Genomic DNA, 13,819 nt, shown 5'->3' with positions numbered 1-13,819 from the left:
GACAAAAGAAGTGAAGTAAGATATTATATAAAGCAGGATATCATGAAACTTGTTGTTTGAAAGGTATGGGGTGGGGGTGGCGATTAAAAAAATTGGGGGTGGGCGTATTTTAAAGAAGGCAATGTTTTTGCCCAATTTTGCTTATAAAATGGTCATTTTCAGGCTGAAAACTGGGGTGGGTGGGGGGGTGGGGCAATTATTAGAGGATGGGCGATTTATAGAATAATTACGGTACTTTGAAATGTCCAACAAGATTGCACATGAAATTCCAATATCCTTCATACCATGATTATGAAACAACTATAAAGCCATTAATTCATAATAGGGCAGACAAGATTTATTACCAAATTTTAGTCTAAAATAATCTAGAGCTATCAATGCTAAAGACGTTTCACTAATTCTTCAATGGTCCACAAAATCTGCTATTCAAACAAGACGCCCTTAAGCTAACGGCTATTTACGTCTAGTTTCATTATTTATGCATAAACTTACAACTGACGATGGCTGAGGGTTAAAGTTCTATAGTACGATTTTACGTTATGACGCATTAAACAGAAATTTTCATGTAATTGTGTCTAATTAATTCATGCACTTACGAAGGAAAGGCAAAATAGTAGAAGTGTTTTAAATTGGTATTCATTCACAATCACCAGACGAAATCACTCGATAAGTTTGTCAATGACAGCTCGGTACATAAGCTTGTTTTAGACCTCTTAAACTTGATCAATAAGTTATTCTAAAGATCATAAAGTGTTTGAATAATAATGATACAGGTAAGAAATATACTTTTGTTAATTTATTATTGTGATTTTTGTATTATTGTTATTTGTTTGTTTTGTTTTTCCAAAAGTTTTGCATTTAACAGTTTCAGCATTTCAAAACTATTTATATAATAAATAGAATAAAAAAGAATGTTTATTATTATAATTTTTGTCTCTAGCCATTTCAAATTTTTACAGCAAAGCATAAATTATATCATTATTTTATAGGCATAAAAACAAGTTTTAGAATTTTAGAATAATGCATGACAATATTATATACAAAAAAAACTAAGTGATGAATTACTATAGTATTATTTTGTCACCGGGGAACATAATATCATAATGTTATTTATACACAAAAGAATATCAGTCTGATATATAATCATTTAAAAAAAAAAAATGCATGGTGTATTTATAACTGACCCTATTATAGTTAGATAATCAAGCAATTTATTCAAAACACAAATTATAAAGAATGCATTTTATATTATGTAAGTTTTGTCTAAGTAAACCTTATCATAAAATATGTGTTCAATCTTTAAGTAAATTTGCACACAGTTCCTGTGTAAATAATTAAATGCACATAGAGTATTTTTTCAAATTTGTTTTTCCTAAAATAAACATGCATGGGGTCGATTGATTGTTCCGACCTTTACAGTTAACAGTTAACAGTTTACAGATAACAATACTGTTACCGACTTTATTGTTAATTTTCAAATCTGTATAAATTGCTCCGGATGTTTTAAGGATACACTTATGTTTGTCTGACAGATTGACAGTATATCTATGAAAAACTGTTCAAGTACTTATACTTCTTTTATCTAAATCTATGACGAAATTTTCCAATAATTCACCATTAACAGTTAACAACAATGTTGTTAATCCTGTTGTTAACTTTATCATTGTTCTGAACTTAACCAGTCCATTGTTATGCAATTATAATTTTTACAACCAGTCCATTGTTGACAATTATTTATTAAGCGTGTGCGCTAGAGAGCAAGTTAATTGTTTTCTTGTTTCTCATTTAGGATGAGAGTGGTCTAATGGTTAAAGTACCGCCTCTTACCTGAGAGGTTGTCACCTGAGGGTTTGACCCCCACCAGGGGGTACTTTCTTATGTCCTCTCAAAATGGACACCATTACTTGTTTCTGCCCAGAAAACACACTTAGAGAGTGTATAAGCTATAAGCTATTGTAACAATCAAGCTAAATGAAATTACTTTAAAATATCCCGTTTTAATACAACCTACTAAATTGTTTACTGAAGGGGAGACTATTTCAATTGAAGATATAAGACAAGTTGCATTTATTCCCGTTAAAATTTGTCATATATACACAGTCAATCTCACACAAAATTTAGAAAGCCATTGTTTGTTAATGTGCAATATCTTGTGTATTATAAACATTTTTTATCTTATTTTAATGTTAAAACACCATCCTTTTCACTATATTTACATGGGTGGCCTTACGTAATCAGATGAAAAATGCTGGCCACAATTAATGTATGCATGACCGACGAGCTACAAGGATTATAACGTGGTCGACAACAAATTTACTTATCATTGGTTAAAACCCAACACATGGCAGTCATGTGTCGTCATAGCCTCTCAAGTGTCATGACATTATTTGTCAACATTTTCCCAACCTGTCTCTCTTAATAAATTCCTGTAGAACCTTAAAATATTGTGAGGTCCTTTTTCTCGCGATGTATTGGTTTTGGTTAATCTTAGACGGTTTATAATTCATGACGCCATGATTTCTTTAACAACAAAAATGACCTTTTCATTAAGTTTTAAATTGGCAACATAAAGAAGCACTCATACTCTTAAATAAGATGTACCACAATTAATACAATTATTTTAATTTACTGAAAAGGGTGAGTTAATATCTAAGACAATGGTTCTTATGAAGAATACCGTTTCTAATTTGAAAGAAAGGTGCAGAAAACACAGTATTTCCATCTTATGAGACAATAGTTGATCACTGTAAATCTTTTAGGACACACCTGTCGTTTAATAATTGTGTGTTTTCAGCTATTTAAATACACAGTTACAATCTTGTTATCAGTTATTAAATATTTTTCATAAATGCACTATTTAGTAAGAAATTACAGGTGTATCACTCAAAATGTATGTTTGTTATACATGTGTATGTATTGATTTTAAATACAAGTGTCACTTTAAAGACTTCACGAAAAGGCATAAATTTTAAACCTCGCAAAATTTCCCAACTGTACAGTAAGAAACTAACATACTGTACATCATGGTTATAATGCAGCTGTCTGAATAACACCAAAGTCCCAGTTTTTGTCATCAAAGTTTCCGGGGAATAATAATCTTTATAAATAATTTAAAATATTCACCTTTGTCTCAGTCAAATGTATCAATGCTTAAATAATTAATTATTTCATGACCTCTTTGAACTATTCGCTATTGTCATGGTTGAATTAATGGACACAAAGTTGAATGATATATCATGATAAATTCTGTTCCAATCCAGTTTCTCTGTATTTGAGACAATTCTAAATACTTTAATTAATATACAATGGATATTACCATTATTTTTTTTCATTTTTTTTTCAGATGCTTGGAGAGTTACAATAGAAGGGCTAAGTAAATGATAACTATTAAACGCTAAATAAGTTCTGGCAAACCAGTTTACAAGTTCCAGCAAACGAGTTAACAAATCCGGCAAACAAGTTAACAACATCTGGCAAACAAGTTAACAACATCTGGCAAACAAGTTAACAACATCTGGCAAACAAGTGAAAAACATCTGGCAAACAAGTTAACAACATCTGGCAATCAAGTTAACAACATCTGGCAATCAAGTTAACAACATCTGGCAAACAAGTTAACAACATCTGGCAATCAAGTTAACAACATCTGGCAATCAAGTTAACAACATCTGGCAATCAAGTTAACAACATCTGGCAAACAAGTGAACAAGTTCTGGAAAACATTGAAGACATCATTAACCTCATCGTCACTCCCAGAACAAAACGATAGATCGTTGTCATAGACACGTGACGTGTGAATTATACAGTGGAACAGTATTTGGTACAGTTTAATAAAATCGTTGGTTCTAACACAAAGACTAACCTTGGACAATCTGGACTGTAGCATTTCATATAATAGAGACTCAGGTTTGATCTGCCATTCTCAAGGACTTTCATTGACAAAAACATTGATATACAATCCTTTCAAGAACATATATATTTAAGATTGCAGTATATGGAACAAAATAAACAATAATTTCAAAGGATATAAAAATAAAGAAAAGTGCAGTTACTGTGTGCAAAGTAAAAATCAATCAAATCATAGAAAGAACGTGCATTTTCTTGTGCGCCTTTTGAGAGCAAAACAAATCATCATATTGAAGGACATTATATAGAAGTGCGCAATTTCTGAGAGCAATATAAACTGTGATCATTGGAGATTAGTTGAAACGATTATATATCTTGGAGAAAATCTCGACAGTACAAACAGCAGGAGAGGACTTCTCTCGCTAGCCCGGTATTAGGGCAAAATGCCGTATTTGTAAGTTTAATAATTATTAACCTTTTGTTACATTTACTCTGTAGTTTCAAGAAATTTCGATTTGATTTCTAGATTTTCAATGGAAGTGAATTAATTGTAATTTCAATTATGAATATGACCTAACAGTTTTGAATATAACAATTACAATTATGTTTATAACATTACAATTATGAATATGACATAGCTTGTCAGTAACATTTTGTTGGCATACATTGTGTTGTGTTTCTTGCATTTGCTTAAAGCTGCACTTTCACAGATTTACCGTTTTTACAACTTTTTAATTTTTTTTTGTCTTGGAAAGAGCAAATCTTTGCGTAAATATCTGCAAAACAATGAAAAAAGATTGCTGACAAAAGATCAGATAGCAGATTTGCATATTTCCGTTCGAAAATCAATGTTTTATGGCTTAAACTTATCGGTTTAAAAAAAAAGCATAAAACATTAATTTTTGAACTTAAATATAAAAATGTGCGATCTAATTTTTTGTCAGCAGTCTTATATCGCTGGCTTTAAAGCTGCACTCTCACAGAATGAATATATTGTCAACTTTTTTTTTTGTCTTGGAACAAGCATATGTTTTTGAAAATGCATGGAAACCAGTGGTACAAAACTGCTGACAAAAGATCAGATCAGATTTTCATATTTCCGTTCGAAAATCAATGTTTTATGGCTTAAACCGTTACTAATGGTTAAAGAAAAATGCATAAAACATCAATTTTTGAACCTTAAATAAAAAAATCTGTGATCTGATTTCTTCCCAGCAGTCTTATATTACTGCCTTTAAAGCTGCACAGTAAGATGCAGAAAAAATATCTTCACTTCAAAAGAGCATTGCTGAATATAAATTTATTTCAAGATTAAAACTACCGTAAGACATTTTCTTATTCCATTTAAAAGATATTTGAGTTTGGGAGCAAAGTAAAGTTTTAAATAATATTTTTATACTGCAGGTGTGAAATTTGCACCAATGTGCTTTTTCTGTGGAAATGAAGAAATAGTGCCCAGCAATTATAGGAGCCAATTGATTGTTCGACATAGACCTATTCCATTGTTAGGCCAATATGTGGCATGTGTTGCAGAAGGGAAAACTGTAGCAGTCATGAATGCTCTTAAATTAAACATCAACAAAAAGTGAAATTTTGTGCACTCTTACAGATTGAATGTTTTGACAACTTTTTTTATTTTTTTGTCTTGGAACGAGCCAATGTCTGTCAAAATGCATAGATTATACCAGTGATACAAGACTGCTGACAAAAGATCAGATCAGATTTTCATATTTACATTCAAACTTATTAAGCTTTTTAGCTTTAATAAAGGCGTTAACTATTGAGATTTTTTTCTTTTGTTAGTTATCCTGTATGACTGAATAGAAGGCACTGATGAGAAAGTTAGCTGATTCTGAGACAAAAAACAGAAAAAAAGGTCAAAACTGTCAATTTGTGGGAGTGCAGCTTTAAGTGTAAAATTTTGAATTATTATATTTCATAAAAAAAAACTGATGTTTTTAAATCTGTTTCCAATTGAAAAGATGTCAGTTCTCATATTTTAATTTAAGGATAGAAATTATAAGCAAAACACTTTCCATAAGTGGGTTAAAACCGTTAACAAGAAATTGTTGAATGTAGGAAGAAGGAAAATTCACTTAGGCCAAAAAATAGTTTGGTTAGGGTTACATCCTTTTCAAACACAGGTAGGATAGGTAGGCTTTTTTATATTTAAAGGCTTTATATAAGAACATTATTTTCGTCATTGGAGAATCGTGTTAAAATAATCTTCTGTATATATAGCATGAAAGGTTTTCAACTTTATTCTAAAACACACCAAATGGTTCTTATGAAGAATACCGTGTTTAATTTTTTTTAATTTTTTTTTTTTATATACCAACTGACTATAAAAATGGTAGGGTCTGCACCGTTTTCGTAGGTAGGGTCGGGTAACCCGAACCAAATGTTGTTTTTTTTTAGGCCTGACGATGCTTCAGTGAATTCAATCCCCAGTACTTTATAAAGAAATTTAAATCATATAAAAATTAATTGCCCAAGTATTGTAATTCAACACTTTTTTAAGTTTTACAACAACTCATCAAGGAGGATGTTTTGAATCTTTAAAATTTATTCAGCATACCAGCATAATAAGTATGAAAAGATGCTGTTTTATGCTTCTACAAATTTTGATCAAATAAATTTGACATCTTTGTGAATTTTTGAAACAAACTTCTAACTAATTTTATGTAATACTTAGATGCTATGAAGTAAGATCTTAATGATTAAGAATGGGTGGAGGGAGCCCAGCGAACAAGCCGTTCTTGATAATTAAGATATTACTTCAGGTCATCAAACTGGCTTAGAATACAACCTCATTGGCTGACACATTGTACTGAGAGTGTATTGGATTAAAACCGTTAATACAGAAAAAAGATTACGATTATCAATCCATATAATTTGACCAATAATAATAATTAAATACCATTCGCTGTAAAAAATGACTATGTTTTCATTTCTATTTCAGAAACAACAGGTTCGATCCATTCCAAGTCTTTGAGGTAAGTTGACTTTTCCACAATGCTTGAAAATAATGCTTTATATGGATGTTATCACAATATAAATTGTTTGGTGCGACACAGTCGCATAACATTTTTTTTTATAAGTACATATTAACAATCTTGAACTTTTTTAGTGGTCTACAAAATATTGTGTAAATTTTATAAATGGTTCGGTGCGACAGTCACATAACCATTTCTTACATACTGGACGTGTGTTTACGGTCATGTGACCAGTGCTGGAAAAACTCATCTTACACCCCCCCATGTAAGATGAGTCACGCGCAACAACGCACCACTTCCTATTTCTTTTATTGTATGGTTTATGAAAAGTATATTATGCAATTTCAATAAAGCAGAATCAAAAATAAAAGTATACAATTCTTTTAATTAAAATTCAATATAAATAATCGTAAAAGCACAATTTTTAAAGGAACTATTTGACGTCAAAAGTGATTTAAAATTTCTACGCTTTATGACGTCAGTGAACAACCTCACACATGCTTTTTGGTGAAATGTACAAAAGTGTGTTTTTACGTCAATTTTTCAACAAATTCATAATTTTAGGTATACAAGAAAAAATATCAATCATGTTTTTCCAGTCCGGACCGAAAAAATCCGACCCTCGGGCATGCTGCGTGACCGTTAACTCTTAAGCCTTGTTACCGGCTTAGGCACGTGCCCTAGGGTCGGATTTTTCTATCCTTTCCGGAAACACATGATAGATTCTTATTTCATTATTATTTGTGTAAGTATTTACTAACATTCTAGAACTTTTTTAGTGGTCTACATAACATTGTGTAAACTTGTAATCCACCAAGTGGGCCAGCCAATATTTTTATCTACCACTTCACCTGATATCATTTTACTGAAATAAATGTATTTGAGATTGGAAGAATACCGTCTTCTCTGCAACTTGCAATGATATTGGGAGATTCTCAAAAACTTTTTTTATTTATACAAAAAGACACGCAAACACTTGAAAATAAGCTTCCATTTCGAATTCTTGATATTGTCAATGAATCATTTAATTCATGAATTTATAACAATAGTGTTTTAAAGTACCTCTTTATTGTTCTTATTAGCTCCAAGTAGTTCTCAGTAGCTCTTAAATTACAGTCTACATTTCAGCCAATGAAATTGCAGATAGGCGATCATTAAGTACTTAAAGGCTTGATCATCAAGAATTTCAACTTTCGAAGTAGTTTAAAGGTCCGCCTACTGCCACTCATCCAATACACACTCCCTGTGTCAGATTTTGCGTTGACAATGTGCGAGCCAATTAGGTTGTTAGTCAGTTAGATTTCCTGAAATAAAGTCTTAACGATTAAGAACGGATCGTCATTTCTTAGTAGTTCTTATTACAAGTAGTTCTTAGTAGCTATTAGCGGCTTTAAGCAGGACCCATTGTTCGCACCACATAACAACCTAATGTACAGTCAGCTTTATTGTACCAAGTTTGATGGTTCAAGCAATTTTCTATTTTCTATTCTATTGCGTTGTCCATATGCAAAACAAAATTATTGACAACAGCGTCGCACCGTATTAATAATATCTGTCATGGGTTTCCGTTCTGGATAGAAAAATATAGATTTTTCTATCTGGAATGGAAACACATGATTGATATTTTTTCTAGCACACCTTAAATTACACTTTTTTGTGAAAAAATACATAGAAAAGCGCATTTTTGTAATTTCACCAAAAAACGTGTGTGATGATGTTTACTGACGTCATGACGCGCAGTAATTTTTATTCACTGCATACGTCAAGAAGTTCCTTCAGTATCACGTCTTTTGATGGTTATTTTGTTTTGTTTTGAAGGTATATTTTTGTAACGTTAATGTTTATGGAACTCATCTATTGAAATCTCATAATTATGGTAACTTAGAGTGTAAAATAAAAGAAATGAAAAGTATTACGTCACAGCGTGTGACTCATCTTGCATGGGGGGATGCCAGATGGAGTTTTCTAGAATTCTAGCACACCGGATGGGCATTTCCGGTGAATTCAGCCGTGCTGGAAATTTTCATCTGGCACACCCCTATGCCATATGAGTCATGCGCTGTGACGTTATACTTTTCATTTCTTTTATTTTACACTTTATGTAACCATTATTATGCGATTTCAACAGATAAGTTCCATAAACATTTACTTGACAAAAATATATCTTCAAAACAAAACAAAATAATCCTTAAAAGAAGTGATATATCGTAGGAACTTATTGACGTATGCAGTAAATACAAATTACTGCGCGTCATGACATCAGTAAACATCATCGCACATGCTTTTTGGTGAATTGCACTATTTATGTATTTTCTTCACAAAACAATGTGATTATAGGTATGCTAGAAAAAATAGCCTCGTTACCTGGCAACGCAGGTGCCCTCGGGTTGGATTTTTCTATCCGGAACGGAAACACATGACAGATATTAAATTTTTCGTCCTCTTAACTCTCGTCATCTTCAAAGCCCTATCTTCGGTCACAGAACCTCTGGTGCTATTCAAAAACCAAAGTGCGGCTAACACTGTTCTTAAGGCTAGTCGCCTGTATCACGTTTTATGTTTGTGTCAGCATTTTCCATAGTTAATTAATGAACTTGATAACTTCCCAAGCATCTATGCCATCTGGTGACGCCATTTTGTACACTGTGAAAATTTGTTGTTACAAGTGTTAAATGATACTTGTTTATTTAGCAGATTACATTCAAATTATGTCAAACTTGAACATGAAGTCACAAATACTTTAAATGACGTTTCCTTAAAAATGGCGTTTATTCGTTATCGTTTAAGCAATTGTTTTAGAAGAAATAACGGTTGCATTGAAAAAAATGCTTACTGCACAGTGTACTGTGCTATGTGCCGGTTCACCTTGGAATTAAAAGAGCCGTTTAGAGAAAAGGGCAATACCAACACATTAGGCATTAACATAAATCGCTAGGAAAAACATTGTGGGTTAGAACGGTTTATGTATTGCAATATTTGACAACTCTATATTGCTATGCACAAGTCAATTGTAACCACGGCTCCCCCAGGTCCGGGGAATAGCGGGTACTTTGACATTCTGTCCAGCCAAACCCGGGTAAAATCCCTGTCCTGCGGGGACAATCTGATGGTAAAATCCCTGCCAAATGCCCCTGCACCCCAGGGACCCTAGGTAAGGCCCCATTCCCTGCTATATTTTGCGAGAAGACAAAACCACACATTCACCCGGCACTGTGAGCCCCATGGAAGGTAAAAACTTTGCCCATTTCCTAGGCTATCCCCGGTATACCCCTGGACCTGGGGGGCCGTGGTTACAATTGACTGGTGCATTATGGGTATCCCTGAGTCCTCTTTATTTTGGATCATCCCTCGTTTTTTGCGGTTTACAACCAAAATATGTGAAATGGCGTTCTTTTGACTTCACTTGGGCTAAATGCGGATTATAAAACAAATAAATCGTACTTCATTAAATATTTTGTTTGCATGGTATTATGTCACTTTAATGCTAGTTTCTTATATATGACAAAACTATTTTCAATTGTTTTAAAATACTCTGTCATAGAGAAAAGATTATTATAAATACAGAACAAAAACTAGAACTCATTGCAACATTCCAATTCTTTGCATAAATTTACAAAAATAAATAAACAAGTGCGCCAACTGTCCCAAAATATGCCCATTCTATTTTTAGGATAGTATGATTATAATTCATTATGGTTGTATGTTAGCCAAATTTAGAAGGTGGACACTGTACATGCAGTTTTTGCCAATTCCAGTCATATCCTGAAGTGATTAAGATGACGTGCCCGATTATCGAAACAGACCGAGACATTCTGCACAAAAACATATTGTCTAAATTTGGTAATAATCTGTCAAACCCTTCTGAAGTTATTGTTCAAACAAGACTAATTTTAGGTAATTTCTATAATTTAAGAATAAATTTCTCGAGTGACTCAAGCGATATCGTTGGTTTTTGAGCTTGTCCAGGATATATTGCCCATAAATATTTTTACCAAATTTGGTGATAATTGGATAAATGCTAACAAAATTTACAAAATGATATCACCAAGTTTTACTGTAAAGAATAGGCTAGAATAGATTATGCATTCTAGGATAGACAATACACACTAGGAAAGACAATATGCGCTAGGATAGAATTACACACTAGGATAGATAATACATGCTAGGATAGATAATACATGCTAGGATAGATAATACACACTAGGATATATGATACATGCTAGGACAGATAATACATGCTAGGATAGATAATACATGCTAGGATAGATAATACATGCTAGGACATTTAATATGTGCCAGGAAAGATAATACACGCTAGGATAGATAATACATGCCAGGAAAGATAATACACGCTAGGATAGATAATACATGCTAATACATGCTAGGACAGATAATACATGCTAGGATATATAATACATGCTAGGATATATAATACATGCTAGGATATATAATACATGCTAGGACATTTAATACACGCTAGGATAGATAATACATGCTAGGATAGATAATACACACTATGATAGATAATATATGCTAGGACAGATAATACATGCTAGGATAGATAATACACACTATGATAGATAATATATGCTAGGACAGATAATACATGCTATGATAGATAATACATGCTAGGATATATAATACATGCTAGGATATATAATACATGCTAGGATAGATAATACATGCTAGGATATATAATACATGCTAGGATAGATAATACATGCTAGGATATATAATACATGCTAGGATATATAATACTAGGATATATAATACATGCTAGGATATATAATACATGCTAGGATATATAATACATGCTAGGACATTTAATACATGCTAGGACAGATAATACATGCTAGGATAGATAATACACACTATGATAGATAATATATGCTAGGACAGATAATACATGCTAGGATAGATAATACACACTATGATAGATAATATGTGCTAGGACAGATAATACATGCTAGGATAGATAATACACACTATGATAGATAATATATGCTAGGACAGATAAAACATGCTAGGATAGATAATACACACTTTGATAGATAATATAAGCTAGGATAGATAATACATGCTAGGATAGATAATACATGCTAGGATAGATAATACATGCTAGGATAGATAATACATGCTAGGATAGATAATACACACTATGATAGATAATATAAGCTAGGACAGATAATACATGCTAGGATAGATAATACATGCTAGGATAGATAATATATGCTAGGACAGATAATACATGCTAGGATAGATAATACATGCTAGGATAGATAATATATGCTAGGACAGATAATACATGCTAGGATAGATAATACATGCTAGGATAGATAATACATGCTACGATAGATAATACATGCTAGGATAGATAATACACACTATGATAGATAATATATGCTAGGGCAGATAATACATGCTAGGATAGATAATACATGCTAGGATAGATAATACATGCTAGGATAGATAATACATGCTAGGATAGATAATACATGCTAATACATGCTAGGACAGATAATACATGCTAGGATATATAATACATGCTAGGATAGATAATACATGCTAATACATGCTAGGACAGATAATACATGCTAGGATATATAATACATGCTAGGATAGAAAATACATGCTAAGATAGATAATACATGCTTGGATAGACAATACACACTAGGACAAACAAAACATGCTAGAATGGACATTATGTGCTAGGATAGATAAATTCAGGGAGGGAAATAGTGAGGAAAATTAGGTTAACTCTGAGCCAGTGTCTGTATGATATTCAGCTTAGATTCAACTTATAATTAAGAGTAGAATCTGAGTGTTTTGATTGGCCTGTAAAATTAAATGACCATAAAGAGAATGGAATCACTCAAGCATGACTTAGGATAAGGGAAAAATTTATTTTGAATACGACCCCTGAAATGGAATTGGAAAGAACTGTCAAAAACTTAATTCCTTCAGAACACAGGCAGTACATTTGATAACATTCTGTGGCGAGATATGGCTTACAGTATACATTAAAATTCGGTCAGCTATTGTATTTGCTGTCTTTTGAAAAGATTTAATGATTTTAAAAACCACAAAAATTTATGCCAAAGTCAGTAGGTATATGGCACAATTGAATATCAAGGTGAGATATCATATTACATTAAGAATAGCGTGTGTATGTTCCATTTTTTTACAACATAAGTGCCAAATGTAGACATCAGGAACGGTGCCAGGATTCAATGTTATGGGGGGGGGGGGTATATATATGTGGTGTTACTTGGGGTTTCCATGCCTCCAAAAACTGTACAATATACGGGAGGCTTAATCAGGGGTGGACTCAGGAATTGACGTTAGAGGGGGCGTAACCTAGGTAGGGGTGCAACCTTTTGGCATGGGCCCCTCCCTCAGAACAGAAAGTTACATAATATGGCATAAACTGTTTGTCAAAGGATTTGTGGTTATGCTTTATGAAGAAATTTTTCAAAATGTTTGCGGGGGAGTTCCCCCTCTACGAACTCTTTAAACCAGCTAAAGTTAGATTCGGGGGGGGTCAGACGCAAGTCAAAACGTTATGCCCCCAAAGATAAGCCCCCTCTTACATTAGATCCTGGATCTTCCCCTGGATGCATGGTTATTTAAAACAAAAAATGTGTCATTAAAATCACTTCTTTTTTTGAAAACGTGACTGTCTTTTAAGTGACTAAATCAGTCATGTTGTATATAATAAAAGAGTTATTAGTACCGCACTTTGATCAGTAATGTAGTATTCAACTCTCAGTGAATTTAACGGATTTTAATTTACTCAGCTCGCGCCTTATGAAATTTTCAAAAAATCCCCTTGAGTCGGATACAACCTCTGGAATCACAATGCATTTCTTATAACCCCTTTATTATTATATCCTATAATGACAACATATTGAATACCACACCATGACCAGGGGCGGGTCCAGGATTCAAAGTAAGTGGGGGTGTAACTTAGGGTGCGT

The 13,819-nt window shown here is 32.8% G+C and overlaps 2 protein-coding genes across 2 annotated transcripts in view; one reads left to right on the top strand and one right to left on the bottom strand.

Moving 5' to 3' along the window:
• LOC128224045 (prostaglandin G/H synthase 2-like) overlaps positions 1–1,914 on the bottom strand; it is a 63,463-nt gene extending 61,549 nt beyond the window's left edge. Inside the window, exon 1 of the mRNA XM_052933676.1 lies at positions 1,828–1,914. The gene's annotated coding sequence lies outside the window, so the exon portion shown is untranslated. The remainder of the gene's footprint in view (positions 1–1,827) is intronic.
• The window catches only part of LOC128224043 (cytosolic phospholipase A2-like), a 43,869-nt gene continuing 30,567 nt past the window's right edge, over positions 518–13,819 (top strand). Inside the window, exons 1-3 of the mRNA XM_052933667.1 lie at positions 518–773; positions 3,344–4,300; positions 6,809–6,842. Of these exons, the coding sequence (XP_052789627.1) occupies positions 4,290–4,300; positions 6,809–6,842 (45 nt within the window). The 5' untranslated portion in view covers positions 518–773; positions 3,344–4,289. The remainder of the gene's footprint in view (positions 774–3,343; positions 4,301–6,808; positions 6,843–13,819) is intronic.

This window comes from Mya arenaria, chromosome 17 (genome assembly GCF_026914265.1).
Source record: "Mya arenaria isolate MELC-2E11 chromosome 17, ASM2691426v1".
In the NCBI taxonomy this organism is placed as follows: domain Eukaryota; kingdom Metazoa; phylum Mollusca; class Bivalvia; order Myida; family Myidae; genus Mya; species Mya arenaria.
Note: the sequence above shows the minus strand (reverse complement) of the source record. Positions and strands in the feature narration are given on the sequence as shown.